At 34.7% G+C, this 20,375-nt stretch overlaps 1 protein-coding gene across 4 annotated transcripts in view; it reads right to left on the bottom strand.

Moving 5' to 3' along the window:
- Positions 1–3,451: 3,451 nt before the first annotated feature.
- Positions 3,452–20,375, bottom strand: part of TTC21B (tetratricopeptide repeat domain 21B) — a 34,943-nt gene continuing 18,019 nt past the window's right edge. For 3 of the 4 annotated variants that reach the window (XM_017835162.1, XM_017835165.1, XM_017835163.1), the window contains 11 exons: positions 18,877–18,983; positions 17,427–17,615; positions 14,309–14,419; positions 13,085–13,166; positions 12,262–12,412; positions 11,716–11,877; positions 11,126–11,321; positions 9,226–9,450; positions 6,451–6,571; positions 4,801–4,868; positions 3,452–3,806 (listed from right to left, as the gene is read on the bottom strand). In XM_017835162.1, the coding sequence (XP_017690651.1) occupies positions 3,729–3,806; positions 4,801–4,868; positions 6,451–6,571; positions 9,226–9,450; positions 11,126–11,321; positions 11,716–11,877; positions 12,262–12,412; positions 13,085–13,166; positions 14,309–14,419; positions 17,427–17,615; positions 18,877–18,983 (1,490 nt within the window). In that variant the 3' untranslated portion in view covers positions 3,452–3,728. Of the gene's footprint in view, positions 3,807–4,800; positions 4,869–6,450; positions 6,572–9,225; positions 9,451–10,007; positions 10,168–11,125; positions 11,322–11,715; positions 11,878–12,261; positions 12,413–13,084; positions 13,167–14,308; positions 14,420–17,426; positions 17,616–18,876; positions 18,984–20,375 lie in introns of those variants that run through there. The other variant, XR_001878072.1, reaches the window with a different exon arrangement.

The following is a 20,375-nucleotide window of genomic DNA, read 5'->3' on the forward strand; positions in this document are numbered from 1 at the left end:
AGAACAAAACCTGCATTAACAGGCATACTGACTCCTTAAAAAAAACCAATTCCAACCAAACATCAAGAACAACAAAAAAATAACTTCAGAACAAGCTCCTCTTCTAGCAAGAACCGTCACATAATTAGCAACAACATATAGCAGAGATAAAAGCATGTGATTTTTGCCATAATGGTCCAATTCTCAACATTCGAAGGCAGATCAATGTTTCAAACAACAAAGGGTTCTGATTTCATTGCAAGATGAAGCAAGAGGTAAAACCACTGAGCAAATAAAGCAAGATCGCGAAATCACTGTTGTGATCTTTGAAAAGTGGCATAATCACAAGCTGATGGAGAAGTACTTGTTAATGAAATACTTCCTTGATTTCTTATTTTCTCCCTGTTCAGCATTGTACATGAAACACACTAATGAGCTCTCTCTGTCATCAGCTTCTGAAGAGCCAGAATCCACTCCCACTATTGAGACTTCCCTGAAATGTCTCCTGGACCAATTTCAAAGATAATTAGTTCAGAAAATTTTCAGCAAATTCTCTAACATTATAAACTCTGTTTAAGGTATTGTGTTTATAAATAAACTACTCACCTAATGAATAACAAGATTAAAGTTTAGTTTACTAAACCAGAGCTGCCTGATTTTAAAAAGTCTACAGCCTTTCTAAAAATTACTGTAGCTACACTACATTTGAGAAGTTATTCACAGTAGACAAACCTAGTCCAAAAACAGGAAAAACCTTTCACATTCCTTTTACTCTAGTTTTGTTTAAGAGTCTTACTAGTTATTTTTAGCTACTCATACTAATTATTTTCCCTAATGGTACTTCCTAGACCATCTTCTAGTATTGGCACAAATGTGAAAAAAGCAGTAGCAAATTAAAAAAGAATTATTACTTAGAACAGTTATCAACAATTTTTACATGCCCTCTAGAATATATTCTAGGCATTCTGTACCTGCAGGTAAAAGGGGGGCAAGAGAGAAGAGGAAGAGACACCTATGGCTTATGTTGCCATAGCTACAAGATGCTTAGATTTTCAGTTTCAGTGAATGAATCAATAGAAACCACAGCTTCACTCTCCTCTTTTATTCATCAAAGGCAAAACTGGAAGATGGGTTGCTAAGCAACATCACACTAAAGAGTGCAGTGCTTTGAAATCAGCATTACTGACTCCCCTCCATCCCAGAAGTCTCTTCCATTCAAACCCACTTGTTAAGAAAAGGGCTAAAAAACCCCACCAAACTACCAGAACATGCATTTTTTAAAATAAGAAACTGAATTAACACTTTCAGTTAGATGGAGTAAAGAGAAATGGCACAAAGCCACTCCTTCTGCAGATAAAGTAAAAAAAAAAAATTGTAAGTACAAGAAAACTTAAATTGGCTTACGCAAACCAAAAGGGATATGGAAAGGACATTTACTTCTTCTGAGATTACTATATTGAAGCAAGATTTTCTCTGAAGGACTACTTGGAGCCACTTTTTTTTTTTTAATTGAAATCCAAAGATGTGTGTCATTTACACTTTTCTTTTAAAGACCTCATCTATAAAGACACCAGTGCCTATATATGCTCAAGAGGGCTAATGGGGATTCAGAAATCTTTTACCTGCATGCAGGTTTATGCATAAAACTCTTCACCAGAAGTTAGCGACAGAAAGCTTAAAGTCTCAGTCCAATTTCTATCAACTAATTTCTGTATCTTATCACTATGATGACTTAATCTGTCACACCCATCTTATGAAGGGCTAATGTCCATCTTATGAGAAAAACGTAGATGCAGATGTCTTGCCTTTTTTGAAATCATCTTGCATTTATTAATGTAAACCCATCTATTTTTATTCTAAAATTCAGCTAAATGTTATTCCTATGCTATCCAGGAAGCAACAACACATTGATCCTGCATGAATAAGGCTGTGTACAAAGAAATGCTGTTTTACTAGAAACTGCCTCAGTAAGGTCTATGTACTTATTCTTTTAACAGTGGGAAAAAAAGCAAAAGAGCATAGTTTAGGAATTCATAGCACAGTGACTCCCACAGCCCAGCTCCCTTAGAGTTCCCCCCAGCCTTAGCATTTTCTAGGTCCTTTCATATTCCTCCTTCCACTCCAATACCATCAGTTTTTCCCTACTATACTAAATCTTTGTCCTCTGAGCTCTATCACACTGCAAAACTTACAGGTAAAAAACCAGGGAGCTTGTACTGTGCCTGGTACAGTCATGTACCCAGGGACTGCCAGTGCTCAAACAGAACTGACAGGCTACACTGTAAGTCTCAAGGTTCCGTAGGGAAGGAGAGGACACTTATTTGAGTCTTTTCTCAATTCTAATATTCACACAAATCTTGTGGAAGTGTCATAGCCCTGAAACACATCTATTCATTTTAGTTTAGCTGACCAAGAGCTCAAAAGTTACTGGAATACAGTAAACAAACTGCAAACACCAGCAAACACTGTGTAAGTGATGCATATCCATGTATTCAGGAAACAAGGCTATAAAGTTACTCAAGATACAGCATCCAGGTACTGATAAGCAAGATTAGATTGACTGTAAACAGGCTGCCTTTTGCAGCCTTATCATTCAGTTGTCATAAAAAGAAACCACTGAAAGTGACTTTACACAATGTCAAGAAGAGAAGCTAAAATCAGCTGAGGAGGAAACTGAAATTGCTTATAAAATAAAGCAACTTAATCACTAGCATTAAGAATTCCCTTTTCATGCCAAAACATTACTTTTCTAGTAAGAAACATACAACAAGTGCTGTTTGAAAACCAAATACAGCAGTACAACAGTGGGTTTTGTTAGGCATTATTTTTTTCAAAAATTCTGCATCAGTGAAAACAATGTGATCCTTCTCCTTCCTCTCATTCATGACATGATATTGCTCCCTTAAAGATACACAGGTATATTCTGTATGTGAGACAAGATCATAATCCCCTCTAATAAAAATTATTTCTCTAAAAAAGTGTTTTATATGGATTAAACAAATTAAGTGCTAATTTCTGCACATATGACTGTATTGCCTACACATACAATGCTGAAAGACTAAGCACTGCAAATTAAGGACATTTCTTTTCATAGAAATCTGACAGGTGGGTAAAAGACAAGGTGAGCAGAAGGTAAATGTGAGACTTGCATGATCTATAAAAGTCTTTACTGAATATTTACATAGGATTTTAATTTTAACTATTACATTTTCATTAAAAATGTAAATTTCACAGAGAATAATGAACATATCTGTTTTTTCAAGATTAAAAAAAAATAAAGCATGACTTTACTATATGTAGAAAAAATGCCCCCATAACTTAGAAATACACCTGTAGAATAAAGATTACACTGTAATTATGAAGTAATGGTTTACACAAACTGAAATCCACCATCTTAACAATGTATCTCCCCTAGATAAGACAGGTTGTTATTTTGAATGCTATTTCAAATAAACAAAACAAAATACTGAGATATATGCTTTAAAACAATTTTATAATGCTGACAACACTCTTTTATGATGTCACTTTACATAACACACATAGGAGTAGAATTCTTTCCTAAACGAGAAAAAATACAATTTTTTTCAGGGTTGCAGACTTCTCCTGAAAGTAATCCAGATCTCTACTATAATTAAATTCATCCTATTCACAATACTTTTGTGCTGATACGGTCTCTGTCACTGCAGCATTTCATTCATAGCTTCCGAAGTCTGATTAAACAAAAGTCCATGAGTCATAAAAAAACTCATTCAGGTTCTTAGTGATGCACGGGCCTTGTCAAGTATTTCCTTTCTGATCTTTGGATAGTTTGGATGTACTCCAAGGACCTGTCAAAAGACAAAAAACCCCAAAAGTTCTGTGTCTAAAAGGAAAGAACTCTCTATTTGGTAATAACTCTCATCACTGAGCTTACACATTCTGAAACTAAAATAACAACATGACCAGTTTTAGAACGCACCAATATTTCATTGTGGCTAGAGACCACCACATACAAAGGTCAAACCCAGGTCTATCAGAGTCACCTCGCTTCCATTTCCACTGTCCTCTCACCTTGGCGTGAAAGACACGGGTCAAAGGCTTAAGCCTCTGAGTGGCTTGAAACATATCAGAACAGGGACCTCTGGAGACATTTCTGAGGTTTTAAATATACACTCTCTGCAATGATATGTTTTCACATATCATTTCACATACTTCCTCTGCCTTTATGTTTTCGCTCCCTTTAGGCTCTTTCTTACTATATCTACTTCATCTTCTTCCTTTCAATTCCCTCTTCTTTCTTATCCTTCCATTCAATTTGTCCTTTCTAGTTATCTTGATTTCCCCAAGAAGAACAAATGTGATTTATTTTATTATTAATACAAACAAGTATTCATTCATAGTGTTCACTCTACTTTAATAGTAGCCCTTCCTCTTACTCTGCATCTGCTCTACTTATGTTTGGACCATACAAAGGCAAATACTTAAGTTACTTTCCAACAGTGTCTTCTGATGCCAACCTTTGACTAAACTGCTTGAACTATACTTCTGTAGGGATTGACAAAGTTGCAACCACATGGCCAAAAGAACGTGGTGCCATTTGAATATTCTTTCATATATGACAGCCAGTCCACTTGTATCTCTTATCTATCTGGTGGCCATGTTGCTCAGGATAGAGCAGATTATGTAGAGGATATTTAATTTAATACAATTTATTAAACAGGGCACCTTTTTGACATTAAGCTATGTGTTTTAGAAATTTAAACTGAACAAAAAACCAAAGATCACCATATAAAAGAATGTTGCTAGAGAAGACAGACTATTAAGTACATATGCAAATTCTACCTTATGACAAACGTGGATTGCATCAACATATCTCTTCCCTTTCAGGTAATTGAAAGCCAGCTTGTATCCTGTAAATAAAGGTGGGGAGAGAGAGGAGCAGGGGGAGAGGAAGGCAACAGTTTCAGTTTCTGTATAGAGTAACAAAAACATCACATTTGAATTCATTTTGGTCATCATGTGTTTCTAAAGTTAGTATGTTTGTTTTCTAGCGTTCTCTCATATAAGCCTGGTAGTGATAAAAATTTCTACTGAAAGTCACTTCAAGTAGTAAATAAAAGTCCTTTACACACTGATAGCTCTGTCTGAATCAAAAGGAGTCATTATTCTGGAGAGCATGTGCTACTACAGAGAATAACATAATGGTTGTCCTCTCAATTACTGCGGTACCCCACAGAGTTTCTCACTGTGACCTACAATACACTGTCCCTCTGTAAAGGTAATTCCGTTACTAAAGGACAAAAGGAAAAGGAATCAGGGTAACAAACTAGGGACTTAAAATGCTATTCTGTTCCACTGTCAGCAGACCACTGATATAAAAAGTCACATGGAGTAGTTAAGTTGCATAGCAACCTGCCAGGCTGATACTTTCAACCAAGAGGTAAAGCTCAAGTTTATCAGCCTGGACAAAGACCAGGCCTGAGAAAAAAAAAACAACACATTATAAGCATGCAATTTCCAAAATCTGAAATTTTAGATCTTTCATTTATGAACTTATCCTCACTAGCAAGTAAGTACTCAAGAAATGACAACTTTGTTCTAATACGTTTTATTTGATCAAGAACTGCAATGTTTTAGCCTAGACATTCATGGCTCAGTCTACAGAAACATCTAGTAAAAATAAGGGCACAAAAAAGACCACAGATTAAAGACTGGAAGTAGTATGCATTTCTGAGGGACAATAAACATATCCCAAAACCTGGAGCAGAATTTGTGTCAACCACCTGCCTTGGGATCCATGGACAGACTACAGGTGTTGAGTAAGAAAAGGGCATTTTATCCTATGTATCCATTTCATAAAGGCTTCCTACATTTAAACAGTCTAAAAATGTGGCAGTTTAGTACAAACTTCAATGTACCATACAAACTGGAACTTGACTAATGTCCCAAGTTTTCATCTGGCCATCCTTTTTAAAACAGATATATTTAAAGACATTTAAAATTATTTATTTTTTAAATCCTTACTCATGTATATAAAATCTGATCCATTTAAACAGGTAATCTGTCTGATTATCAAAATGAAATAATCAAATCAATGACCTGCCACCATCACATATGTATTATGTCTTATAAAAGATTCTCTGATATAGACAGTACATAATAGATTACTATAAATACAGTATTAAAAAATTAATGCTGTCCTTATAGAGAAGTTGTTCACAAATAGCAAACTAAAACTGTTTCAGATCAAACCTTGTACTAAAACAGAAAGCAGAATCTTCTGAAGTATCATAAAGCTACTACCTCTTGCCATGGAAGCTTTCCAAGTGACCGTTCAGTACACCTTTTAACATTTGTGGGTTTTATGTGAGGAAAAGCAGTGATACTCTATTTCTATGGAAAATTAAAAGCAGTCTTTCCAGTATGGGCTGGTTGTTTCATTCCTACTGTAGTACCCAAAATCATACTTACAGGTTATATATATACACGTACCTACTGTTGGGTTTGTTTGGTTTCCATATTTCCAGGCCATCTCATAATTTATTGCTGCATCCTTATATGCTTGCTCCTTTTCCATTATATATCCCATGTATTCATAAGCCTTGCAGCATGACTGCAAAACATATATATTCACTCAAGATTTTACTTAGGTAAGCTTATATATAATAATACCAACAGCTTAATTGCTAAAATACTTCAAATCTGTACAACTGGAAAGTACAAGTGGTACTTGTCCTAACTTTGATGGCATGACAGTCTTGATTTAAAATATCTGTAATACAAATGAGTTATATGGAAATCTGCATTACTCTGGGTCAAGTACAGAGTTCATCACAGAGGCCACTGGAATTACTCCTTCAAAAATAGATACCTCTCTCAGTTAATAACTCTACAGCAGCTGCATTTCAAGTCTATCTGGAAGGTGCTGTACCTTCCACAAATATTGGTTATAAATTTTTTTCTTAAAAAGGTATTTTCATAGCTTTATTTTTGAAAACAGTTTTACATTATGATTTCCCACTTAAAGCTTAAAAACAGACACAAATAACCTGAAGAGAAAAATCAATCATTAAGTATTTCATTTTTTATAACTCCAAATAGCAAGTCACAAGCATCTGAAAAAGAAGTTCCAAAAAACTATTAAGCAGTAGTTGAAAATACTAGCCTCACTTACGTTAACTCCATAATAAAGGTTAATATGAAAGACACAGTAATTTATATAGAAATCTTAATTTTAGCACATGAAGAAGGAAAAAAATTTACAAAAACCCTAACTGCTGCATGCCCTTACCATGAATAGTTTATATTATGTTGCCAATAGGTCAAATATTTTCAAGAGAAAAATAAATGACACTATGCACCTTTTTTACATATGCAGCACAAAAAATTGTTGATATATAAATTACATTCCCTCTTTAACTTCACTATTGCCAATTGGGCTTCCGAAATCTACCGATAAAAAACTTTCAAATCACAGCATACTGGCATCAATATGGGAATACCTGGAAGTTGAAGATAAAAATACACTACCTCTCTCCTTTGTGATAAACAAAACAAAAAGTTCAAAATCAAGAGTAATCAGTAAAGAAACCTCAATTTCACAGAAACAGTCTGCTCACTGGGATCTTACTAACCAATCCTAAGTCTTTTAAAACCACATCAAATCCATATTAAAAGACACTAGGCTTTTATGAAACTTTCACTCAACATATTTACTTAAATTGTGTGTGTGTGTACATATATATATATAAAATAAAATTCAATTCTGACTCTTAAAAATAATGCTAAAAACTAATGAATTACAATTAAGTGTTTTCTCAATCTAATCAAGTCCTCCAAAATGGAGAATACCATACAAAATATTGTCTTGTGAATTGACAAGATACTTTAAGATCTAAAATATTCAACATCTATGTGTATAATGCAATTCCTGCTCTGTAGCTTTGCATGCAAGCAGGAGAAAAGTCACGACCCTGTTTTGCAAGGAACCAGAGATACACTTCAGATTCACCCTCCTCCCTGCTGCAAGCAGAGCCTGTTTATCCAAGTCCCTCAGGGGTCTCAAACATTTTAGAAGAAAACAAATTACTTGGTGGGCTATGCTTTTATGCATGGGAATTTCTGTGACAAAGTGTTCTTTGTGGTATATACCTGCTCAACAGACCATCTGTTTCAAGATATGTCTTATTTTGGGAGATATGACTTGTGTTTATCCTCCAGCTATATGCATTTTGCAACTTGCCTTGGCCATCTGGACAAGTGTGTAACTGACCTTAAGACAGAATTTTTTCTTAACTAAATTTAAACTCATTTTTTGTAAAAATCAAACTGAGTACATCCTATTTTAAGAGGCATCTCTGCAGAAGTACACGGTACCATTATACTAAGAACTGTTGTAGCTGCCTCTTAATTTTATATTTAGAAATAAAAAGAGTTCAAAAAACATCTGTCTCTCAAGACAGTTTCAGAAAGATGACCGGTATAGAAAGTAAGGCTCATTATTAAAATAATTAATAAAAAAAGAAATATACAGCATCAGGTCTTTTTCTAAACCAAAGCTGTGCTCTATAAACAGTATCCTCAATGTGCAGCATAGGATCTATGGAAGACCAGGCTACTGAACTGCCTCACATGAAGGAAAGTGAAGCGTATAGATAGAAAATCATGATCAGCAAAAAGGGACAAAATGAAAAATAAGCACAAGAGCTAAGATCTGTGTTTGTTCCCATAGTCAAAGTAGGGTATTGTGCAGTTTGCCTGCTCAGAAACCCTGAGGTAAACTGTCTCCAGACAATCTACCAGACAGTATCGCCACAGAAGAGTATTAATACTAGCATTAAAAAAAAATACTCCTAGACTGTAGCGGGCTTATGAACATTAATGTTTAAAAACATAAGAGATGAAGATTAGATCTCAATAAATGGAGCAAGTCTCCAGAAGTTATATGTCTACACCTTTCTTCATCAGTTTTGTGAGACTCAGTAAAATGCATTTCTGACATTCCACAACACCTCGAGCTTTCAGTGTCCGCACAGCTAAAACCTGCATAAGTTACTACAAAAAAGACTAAGCAGCATTAACAGATTTGTTTACTACCCCCCAGTGTGAAGTCGCTGGTTTCCTGCCTTGTTTTGGTCTACTTGTCCTTATTAAGTGAAATACCAGGCAATTGAACAAAGACATACATTTCCAAATTCTGTTTCAGAGAAAAACTAAACATTTAGATTAGTTCAAATAGAAGGTTACTTTCAATGTGCATTCACTTACCCTGTTATGACGAAGGCACCGTTTTAATAATTCACCTGCCATATCATATTTTGCAGATTGAATATATATATCTGCAAGCAGAAGCCAACTCTTTTCAAACTCCTCTGCATCAAAGAGATTCCAGTTCATTTTGGAAATCCGTTTTAACTGATTTCTGGCTCGTGGAGTCTGTTTCAAGATCATGTAGGCCGTGGCCATTCCCAAAAGTGCTGGTATATGATCCTTCTGCAGTAATAAGTATAGTGACTGCTTGGTGCTGGTTTATTTTGCTTTCAACATTTATTTTTTTTTTAAAGAAAGACTTTTACCACGTATCTGAAAACTAAACTAAAAGCTAAATCTCAGGAAATAAAGATAGAACATCTAATCTTACAAAGATGTTTTCCACTTAGTGCTATAATTATTTCTGTAAGACTAATTATGATAAACACCAGGCTAAGAAAATGCTGAAAACATCCACAGGTATTTCATCTCATAAGAAAAAAAGTCTGACACCACTAAGAGCTATCCTTTTTATATAAAAATAAATACTTCAGATAGAAACTGAACTCACTTGAGGTTACAATACAAGTGGTATTTTCCACTTTTAGAAGTGCCTGTCAAATAAGGACACTGATTCCTATAATTAGGTGTACAGCTCCCAAAAATTTAAGTCTAAACTGTATGCATCCAAAAGCTGTGTATAAATAAAGAGGATCCTTAAAAGTCACCATTCTATGCAAGAGCATCAAAAGCAAGCAGTAAAAGAAGTACAAGAGCAAGTGTAATTTTTAACATCCCACCTTTATTAGTAAAGGATGAGAATGGGGCTCACATCCTGAAACTGGCTCCTAAATGCAGAGAGTAGTTCTATCAGCAGCTAGCTTAAAAGCTTCTTTCTCCCTCTCAGTGTTCTTGGTTCACTACTGGTATTCTGCCTCTACATCTCTTTGTAGGGTTGTGCTGTAAATACTTCTGTCTTAGTGTGTTAAAAAAAAAAAATGACCCCACCAAAATCCCTTCTCTTCCACCTAATGATAAGCTCATCCCCCTTCTCCTTCAACAGCCACACTAGCATGGAGCAATAACCTCAGAAGTCTGAAGAGATTAAAGCTATAAATTTTATGCAACTCCAGAAGGAAATGACTAAATAAACTGGAGCATTCTGCCTTGCTGGAACTGTCACAATGTGAAAAACATTCCATATTCACAGGACCTCAGACCAATCCTGAGCAGGACTGAGAAGCCAGTACTGGAGGCAGAGGGACACCTTTGTGATTCTTAAAACTGCCTTACACATAAGAGCAGCATCAGTATATCCAGCTCAGACACAGTACAGTTTAGCACACAGTTAATAGGTAGTAGTAACTGAAGTATTTTGTGGCATTCTGATGCACTAAATGTGTCTACACCTGCTTAAATAAAATCTGTCGAAAGCTGCTGGTAACAGGAACATCCATTATTAATCCTAAAACTAATGACTACAAGTAGCTATAAAATATTGAAAATTTCCATTATAAGGATGAATTTTAAGGTGATGGATAATCTTGTCCTGGAGTCTAAATTCTGTCCAATTGGCATGAAGCACTGTATAGCCTTTATCATCAGACCTGCTGCTGGCAAGCCTGGGAATTAAAAAACAAACCCAGCAACCAAATAGCCTATTCACGTTTCAGAAACTGGCAATATTAGCATTTAGTTGTGTTCTAAATTTGCAATTCAACTGAAAACTTCTACAATATATTGCTATTTCAGAAAATTTTTTTCAAATTTTATATAAAATATTCTTTATTAGGAAAAAAATCCTTAGAACGAATAGCACTAACACATACTCCTACTGCTGACTGTAAACTGTGAGACTAGTTTAGAAAATGTAGTAAGTATGAAAGGGAAGACTGAGGAAATGAGACAGGTTACTAACCTCATCCAGGACTATTTCAGTGAAAGTGTTCAGCGCTTGTTCAACATTTGACTTTTGTTTGGTTGCCATGAGACAATAATTTTCCATGATTCGCAGTTGAATGTGACCCTGAATGGTTTGAGGCTTGAGCTCCTTCAGCAGGTTTCCTGCTGTTCTTACAGCCAACTGCACAGACTCCTGTTTCTCTGTTGAATTACTATTACCAGAAAGAAAGTGTTCATAAAAGCTTATTTTTTTTAATATACAACAAATTAATTACAAGTTAGAACTGACTCTATACTAAAGGCATGCCATTTTTTACAAAATGGTACATAGGCATTCTACACTGATTGTCTTGTGTAACAAAAGCAGTTCTAACCCAACAAGCTGTTTGTAAACTGCAAGTGACCAGGATTCCAGAGAAAATCTTCTACAATTTGTGCTTGAGACTCAATTATTACAGAATAGAATGGTCTCTCACAATAACATAAAATAATCATAGCATTAGATGATCTCAATGTTCTAACAATTTAAATCAAGTACATTATCAAGGGGCAGCAGAGGAAAGGGATGACAGAAGAACCCAAGCATTATTCATTTCATTCACCTACCCTGTGTCAGCATCCAGATTTTCAAAGACTTCTCCACCCACCGTTTCATTATCTGGGTTCAAACAAATTTCAATCATGTTGTAGACTGCATTCTGTCCCCAGTCACTGTCCTTTCGAGCTTTATTAAAATGCCGGAGTGCATCATTTGGTTCCCCTATATACCTACACCAAGAATTAAAATATTTAAACCTGGCCAAGTAAAATTTGCTGTTCCAAATCCCAAGAAGAAACCGAAGTATTTAAAAACAGACAAACCACTTACACTGATAAGGCAAAGTTTGAACAGTACACGTACTATTGCAAGGAACTTGTTTTTGCAAACTAAAAATAGTCTTCAAAATTCTAAAATGTGAAGATAAGTAGTATTACATTATTGAACCAGGAAGAATATCCTGAGATATTCAGAGAAACTGAGACCCTTCCTCAAAACCTAGCACCTTAAGTAATCAACATAGCACCTCTGAATTACAATGTATGACAAGAAAGATAATTTAAATACATACTACATAATCAAATAAACCTTATCTTAATTATAATTGCAAGTACCAAAGATACAGTCCTTTGCAGTAGTGAAATCCTGGTTCAAGTTTTGTTCTGGAAGAATGTTTTTCAGCCATTAAAAGAAATCTTGGGACTTCTTCTAGTTTTCCAGCTCTTCTTAACAGATCAATCAATCGTGAGAGGGTTGCATAGTTATCTAAATATACAAATAATTAGGACACTGTAATTATAGTTATTTTCTGTATGAATAGCTTAAGAAATGAAGAGCCTGCCTTAATTTTTTCACATACGGAAATAAAATATGATTTAATACATAAGGCATATTACATAGTAACCACAGACAAAAGAAACAAAACCATTTTTGGCACTCTCACAACTTCTTTCAAAGTGCACTAGAAAGCTCTACATTCATTATAGTACAATTTTAAAATATTTTTAGTAGCTTTCTCTCTGGTCACAATTTGAAAATTGCTAAAAGGAACTTATTCCTGTCCAAGAAACGTTTCCTTTAATAATCTTGAAATAAAATGCTACCTTTGTACTCATGCACTTAATATCTTAAACACAAAAGAAAGTGCTTTATGGTTAACAAGTGAATAACACCCCAGCTGTATTTGGCTTAAGGTAAACTGTGCACATTACATTGCAGCAAAGTAAATCACTCTATCTATGACAAATAATTTTCTCACATTCCCCTACAATATCTTTATAATTTGATATACAGTAATGGTCTTTGGCTCTAGTATTCATTACATTATAATTAACACCTATCCTTTCAATCAAGCAAAAATTTTTTTAGATATTTATTTCTCTCTCTTGTTAGAACTATATATCAAAAGAATTAAAAATATTACTGCTAAATACTCACCTGGTTTGCGCTCTAGGAGCTGCTGGAAATGAAAAACCGCTTGTTCATAATCTTGTTTCCTGAACATGAGATCAGCCATCATCTACAATATTGAACAATTTTGAGAAAACAAGATATTATAAATTGTGAAAATATAAATATAAAATAAAAATTATAAGTAATGAACTCTGGTTATGTGAAGTTATGAGCTAAAACTATAGTTTTAAAGTGGTGCAGGAACTGCACAAGAAGTAAACTGAATTGGACTTTTCATTACTCTCTAGAAAACAAACACTACGTACACACACACAGGGTAATAACAAACAGGCACAGGCTCATATCTCAATTTTTCATGGAAGGTGGAAACTAAAAGTAATTAGGCAATCTGCTGTAGCTTTCAAATATGTTTGTTTTCCCTTGCGTAGTTTCAATCCTAATTTTATTTTCCATAAATGCAGATTAAGCATATAGAAAAGCAAAGTCAGAGGGGAAAAAAAGATGGCAGCCCACTTCAGCAGTGCAAGTAAAACAAATTATTTTATTTCTGCTTCTATCCACTGATAGGTAGCTAATATAGAGTAGATTTAATAGCATATATTAAGAGTGCTATTACTGCTGTTCATGCACCATACTAAGATAAATTTCAAATGTTAGACTGCTATAAGAAAATGAATTATTCCCATCTTAAAATAATTTTGCTCCTAATCTGTCAAATCAAAAGTTGCTCAGTCTATTGAGATGTCTTTTAAGCCAAGAAGTATACAAGCCCTGGACAGAAAACCTACAGCTAGGATTAAAACTTGTTAAGCAGGAGTATGATTAACTAAGGTTGGATGAGGCTGTAAAACAACCTAAAGAACACAGTTCTTTTCTTTTGTAACTTTTTTAAAATACTTTTTTTAGTATTACTGTGCTGGAAAAATAGTTTCTTCCCTGACCATTAGTCAACGGCTAATAGAACATCCATTTAGCCATACTTTAGCCAGTCTTACTACTACTACTTTTTCCTCTACTTTTAAAGACACATTTTGTATTGAGATAGAACAAAGGCTATGATTGGTAGAAACTTCATACTGAAACATCATCCAGCATAAACAGAAAAACATTTAGTTGTAATAGATTTTTCACATATGTTTTGAAATAACAAGCTGTAGGCTTTCTTAAAAGTAGTAATTTATGAATACAGCATATTACAGGCACACAAACTTCAAAAACATGATTCAGGATTAGTATAATAGCACATACCATCGTTGCTGCTTCATTATCTTGGTCATTCTTCAGCAGTAAGGAACACTGATATTGACAGGCATCAATATCATCTTGTGCAAGATATAAACGCGCAAGTTCCAACATTGCCTGTGTATTAAAATATTTAACCATATATAATTCAAAGATGAAGAAAGTTGGTTCAGTTCTATGAGTATCAACCTGGTATTGTAGAGCTGCAGGGAAAAACTGTATTTCTCCTAAAGACAGAGCCTTCTCTGTTGTTGCCTGTGGGCTCTTGGTCAATTAGTTTAATTCATTTTCTTTCCCTCACCTTTAAAACAGAAAAATCTTTTCTTTTTCCAAGGGATATTCTGGAGGTACATTGAAAACAGAGCTGCTCAGATAGTATTGCTCTGTAGGCTACAGTATTTTGGTATGAATAACGGTCTTGGAAAAAAATATAAGTCCAAGTAGTTTTAAGTTCATTGAAAGAAACAAAAGCTCATTAACATTCACCAATTAGTTCTGGAGTACAAGCAACAAACAGTTTTCTTATTTGCATTTCCAAACCTACCACATTAAGACTCTGTGTGGATCCATTTCTGAGAAGCAATCATAGAGCAAACACTAACAAACTGAAATGTACATAAGCAAGCATTCTTAAAGCTGAAGTCCCATCATAGACTATCCTGAATAAAATGCCACAGGGAAGTTTATAACATGAGGTACCACATATTTAATCAAGCTTTCATTGAAGCAAACAGAAGGTAAACTGATCACAAAGTAAAATTAGGATCAGACAAACAGTAAGCAATGTCACTCCTGTTTAATTTTAAATGTGTTTTGTTTCCAAAAAAGAGGCATTTATAATTGTATCACAATTCTCTCTCTAGTTACACTTGTGAAAGGCACTCCTGAATCAGAATAGTGTTTTGAACATCCTGTTCAGGATATGCAGGCTACCTGCATAGTTTTTAACAACTGTTTTCTTCTTACTTCCTGTTATTTACATATTCAAACACATACCACTTCTGAAACAGAAAGGCAGGAGAGTAAGCATTGAAATGATACAGAGAACGCATGCATGTAAGAACTTTAATTATGACAGCTTTTTTTAAGCTACCGTTCTTATGTGCACAGCACAGTGGAATACCAAAAAAACAGCCTTGTTGTCAAGGACTCTTCCTGCCTTGAGTTGGTCAGAGAAAAAAGCCAGTTAAGCTGAACTTCTATACTACATTCTACTGACTGGAAGTGGTCTCTAAATTTTCATCTCCAACACAAACAACGATTCTATGAAATGATACACTTGATGCAATCCATGATCCACTTCAAGTTTGCATCTGTACACTGCTTTGCCTCTTACCTGGTCAGTGAAGCAAAGGTAGGGTACTACCTACCAGATTTAACTATGTAAAACAAAACAACACAACACAAACCCCTTAAGACATGGACAGCAATCTCTTCACATTTACCGGAATAATTTGTTTAATGCAATATTTCAAATGTATTTTGGGTTACTTTGGCTAAAATACAGGACGTTTTGTTCTGATGAAACAAGGTACAAATAGCTTCAAAGGAATGTCCATTATTTCCATATATAATTTTAAGGAAAGTAAACTCTGAAGACACCAAGAAACAGGGGAATGTTTAAGAGCTCAAAATTATATTTTGTAATCTAAAAGAATTCAATTCCAATCTTGTACTAGCAATATTTTTTAAAAATGAAGGGACGCAAACAAGTTCAAATCTACTGAAACTGTAAAAATAAATTGAGATAACTCCTTTATAGTAATTGTGGGTAACAAAGTATTTTGCTTTCAGTACTCTAAGTAGGCAACAAGTAATTAATCATAAATTCAGACCTATTTTCTAAGATGTCATTGTATTCTGTGTTGCTAGCAAAGAAGGATTGAAACAAAAGTCTTCAGTAAGGGCATCTAACAGATATTCAGTACAAATGTCAGCAGCACAGCACATCTTGTAACAATGAGAATCTCTCAATAGCATGATTTTATCAAGAATTGAAGGGAAATGCCATGCTGGTAAAAGATTAAAGCTTTGATACTGATAACAAAAGCCATAGCTGTACCTGTACTATGACAGGCAGTCCCCTTGCTCTTAACGCTAGAATAGGGAAGTCACTATTTTAAGGATGTTTTTATTCCTGTCCTAATTTATTTATCTTCTCCATCATCATTCTTACAAGATGCCTTGAGGAAAGCCTGTCTCAAATATGCTGAAGTTGTATCTTTAGGAAGGACCTAGATTCTTAAAACCACAACACATGACTTCAAGTACTAAAACTAGGTGATATGCTGATAATTTAGCAGCTGGTGAATGTGACAGCTGTTCAATAAGAAGCAGTAAAATAAGAAGTCTTCACATACAACTAAATATATAACATAATTATGACAGAAAATAATGGAAAATGAACAAAAATTATATTTGTTTATTTTTAAGCTAAAAAACTCCACTTTGAGTGGGTATAATGAGTTGACACTCATTATAATTACAGATTTCTTAGACTTCTGCTTCTACCTCTCATCTCCAAAGTCCAGGGCTGTGAAAGGAATAGAAGGAAGAGGAGGATAAAAATAAGCTCAAATTTACCTGTATTTATCAACTTGTGGGAAAGAGACAGTGCAGAGGAGAAGCAGTGTAAAAATCCCTGCTCAACAACAGCAACGTTTTGTGACTAAAATCAAAATCCTACCAAGTCTAGATAAAAGTCTAAAACTGCTAAAGCAGACACAGAAAAGACAGAAATTGTCTGAACTGACCAAAATCACTGGGAGTTCATTCCAGAGGACAGGTAACAAGAAAGACTGAAATAATCTCCATTATTACCACACCTTACATGCACTAAACTGGTACCTGAAGACAGACTCACTGTATGACCTAACGGACACCTCCGAGTGCTCGCAGACCAACACTTGAGTCAGGAATTTGGGTAAGAGACAGAAATTACTAGTACATACAACTATTTTATCATGATAAGCAATGAAGGGCAGAAAGTTCAAGGCTCTATGTATATCATGAAGCAGAAATAATTGCAAATATACTTCTACTCTGTGAATAATTGGAAAAATGTATTGCGAGATCTAAAAACTGAATGGAAAAACAATGCAAAATAGTAAGAGGGAGAACTGACCTTGTTATTGGTTTCACAGTGAACAAGGGCTTCTTTGTAAAATTTAATTGCTTTTTCATAGTTTCGCTGGGCTGTAGAATGTTTTGCAATCTCAGCACAAATTTCAGCTGCTAACTGTTTCTGTGCAGGAACTGCATCCAGCTGTTGTACTTGAGCCTGTTTAAGCACTCTGGCTTGTAATTCCCGAGCCTAGTGTGAGGAGAGCAGTGAGCAGTCAAAAATTTTAAAAGGAATTAATTTTATATTATCTACTTTAAAATAGTGTTCTTAATTTTTTTAAGAGAAGGAAACACTATTTTGCTGCTTCATACACCCCTACCATTTTGCCTAGCAGGGAAGGAGAACTAAATCACAAAGTAANAGAGGCAGTAACACGACTGAGCAGTTAGTCCAGTGAAATGATCAAAATAGAGGTGCGATTTTGTTTAAATGAATGTGGCATCAGAAGGAAAAGGAACAGGGAAATGTTTCAAAGAGAATGGGTACTAGGAAGGACAGTTTTGAGGGCAGTAACAAAACCAATAAAAACCAAAGGAGAGAGACAAAGTTTTTTTAAGTGTGATATAGTGAAAAATCTGGAAGAACTAAGAAAGTAAAGAAAAGAGAAGGAGATTGTTCCAGGGGGAATTTTACTAAAGGAGAACTGGGTTGAAAAAAAGTCAACTTTGTGAAAGAAAATGGTACACTATAAGGAAAAAAGAAGTAAGAATTTAACAACAGATTAGATACCAGTATCGGTAGGTTTTTAACTCTTACATACAATTACATTTCTAACCAATCTACACACTTTACTTTTCTTGCTGGTCAGAAGATGCTACCAAGGTTTACCATTTCTGTTACCTTCACTTTCACAGAGTGGAGGTATAATGGAATAGAATCTACTGACCCAACCTCTTGCTCAACCTTTGTGTCGGGAAAGTGTCTTCTAAGGGATTAAATCTCTAGCTTCCAACTTTGTCCTTTCTAGCCTTCATCTGAGTGGTAATATTCAACTCCAGAATGAACAGATCTTATTACTGCTCTTTAAAATAAACAGTAGTACAACAAAATGACAAGTAGCCAATGAAAGCTGTTCCAGATTGCTCTATGAATGGTGTTCAATGCTGAGCTAAAGATACGTAACATCCCTGTCCCCATGGCCAATTTCATTTTCACCTGCTCTGCTAAAACTATGCTCCACACACAAATGAAGGCATAGTACAACTGCAGGCTTCCAGTAAAAGCTTGCATTCTGATCTAAAATTCAGGTAATACTGCTTGTAAAAAGCTTAGATTTTCTATCCCCTTATGTATTTCAAATTTTGCACCAGTCACCGGTGCTTTACCCCTGGCATATACACATTCCCACATTCATAGGAACATTATGGTTAGAATCTGGGATAAAAGTGAAACGAGGGATAAACATGAGGACATTGTAAGCTTTTATAGGTATTTCTTGTCTGTCTTTTACCTGTTGTAGTGAAGCAATAGCTCTGTCAATCTTCTCCATTTTGCTGTAAATTTTTGCCAGAAGCACCTGGTAACGTACATCTTCCATCAGTGAAGACAATTCGTTAACTGCAACAATCACATTAAAAAAACATTATTCTTGAAAGAACTGATCCTGGTAAAGTCAAAGAAAGATGAAGCTCTCCACATACTCCAGGCAAGAGCTTACATGAAAAACTCACAGCTCCATTTTACCTACTTAGGATTGTGATTTGAGGCAGTGTTTTGACAATGGGCAGAATATGCTGGTAGTGAGCAAAGAAAACATTACACACTACAAACAAAGTGAAATTTAAGGCCAAAGATATTGAAAGATGCAAAAGGAATACAAAAAAATTGAAACTCTCTAGTCTATTTGCATTCTCAGAAATAGGAGAGAAAATATTTTGATTTAAATGGACAGGAAATAAAGCCATTCCTGACATTTCTTGTCTAAATCCTCTTCAAAGTTAATGAAAAATGTCCAAATCGATTCAATGTGTTACTGTACACGCAAAAAGCATGACTGATGAAATTTCTAGTCAGACCTCAAACTACATTTCTTTTGCTAGAGTCTGAATCAAGCATGAATACAAAGTTATTTTAACTAAATATTTCAGTATCTACTTAAAAAGCAAGTTACTTCTGAATAATAGTTAAAATGTATACACATAAATTAATATTTGAAGAATACAAGTTCTCCCTGGCTTATATTCATTTTAATCTATTGTCGAAATGGTATCTTGAGCACAGTTTCACATTAAAATAAAAAAAGCCATGGAAATCTATGTTTTGTCTCTATTAAAATTAAAAAATAAGTACGTAGAGCTATACTCTATTAGCAAATTGGTCTTCAAGGTGCTGTAATTGTGACACGCTATTCTAAATCAGAGATTAGACCATGGAGACAACCATGTAAGATCATTCCCTCCAGTACATTTCCTGTAATTCATTTTTCTTTTGCAAACTAAGGATATTTCAGCATTTCTAAAAAAAAAATAAAATATTAAACTGTTAAATAATTTTCCCAATCAGCCAAGATAAAAACTTTTCACATAGAGAATTTGTGTATATCAAAAGACATACAAAAAGGGTATTGGCTTATGTACTTTTTCCTTCATTTTCAGATGGAAGAAAAGATTTAAAGTACATGGAGCGCACTGTAGTTACTGCTAATTATCTTTCCACTCTAGAAAATCAAGCTGTCTTGAACATGATTATTAAATTAGGCAGATCCTCAAAGGCTTAACTAACACAGGAATACAACATTAAATTGGAGAATTTTTTCAGTAAGAAGTAAACAAGACAGAAAACCAACACTCCCTTGCAAAGCATGAAAAAACCCGGAAAACAGTGACATAAGAAAAACTTACAGAATGGACTAGTAATAAGACTTGATAATACTGTTTTTGTATTCAGATAGCCTCAAAGGTTAACAAATGTAATTAAACCACTGCAAAAAGATTTCCTTAATGAAGGCTA

The sequence above is a fragment of the Lepidothrix coronata genome, unplaced genomic scaffold, assembly GCF_001604755.1.
Source record: "Lepidothrix coronata isolate B3197 unplaced genomic scaffold, Lepidothrix_coronata-1.0 Scaffold250, whole genome shotgun sequence".
NCBI classification, from domain to species: domain Eukaryota; kingdom Metazoa; phylum Chordata; class Aves; order Passeriformes; family Pipridae; genus Lepidothrix; species Lepidothrix coronata.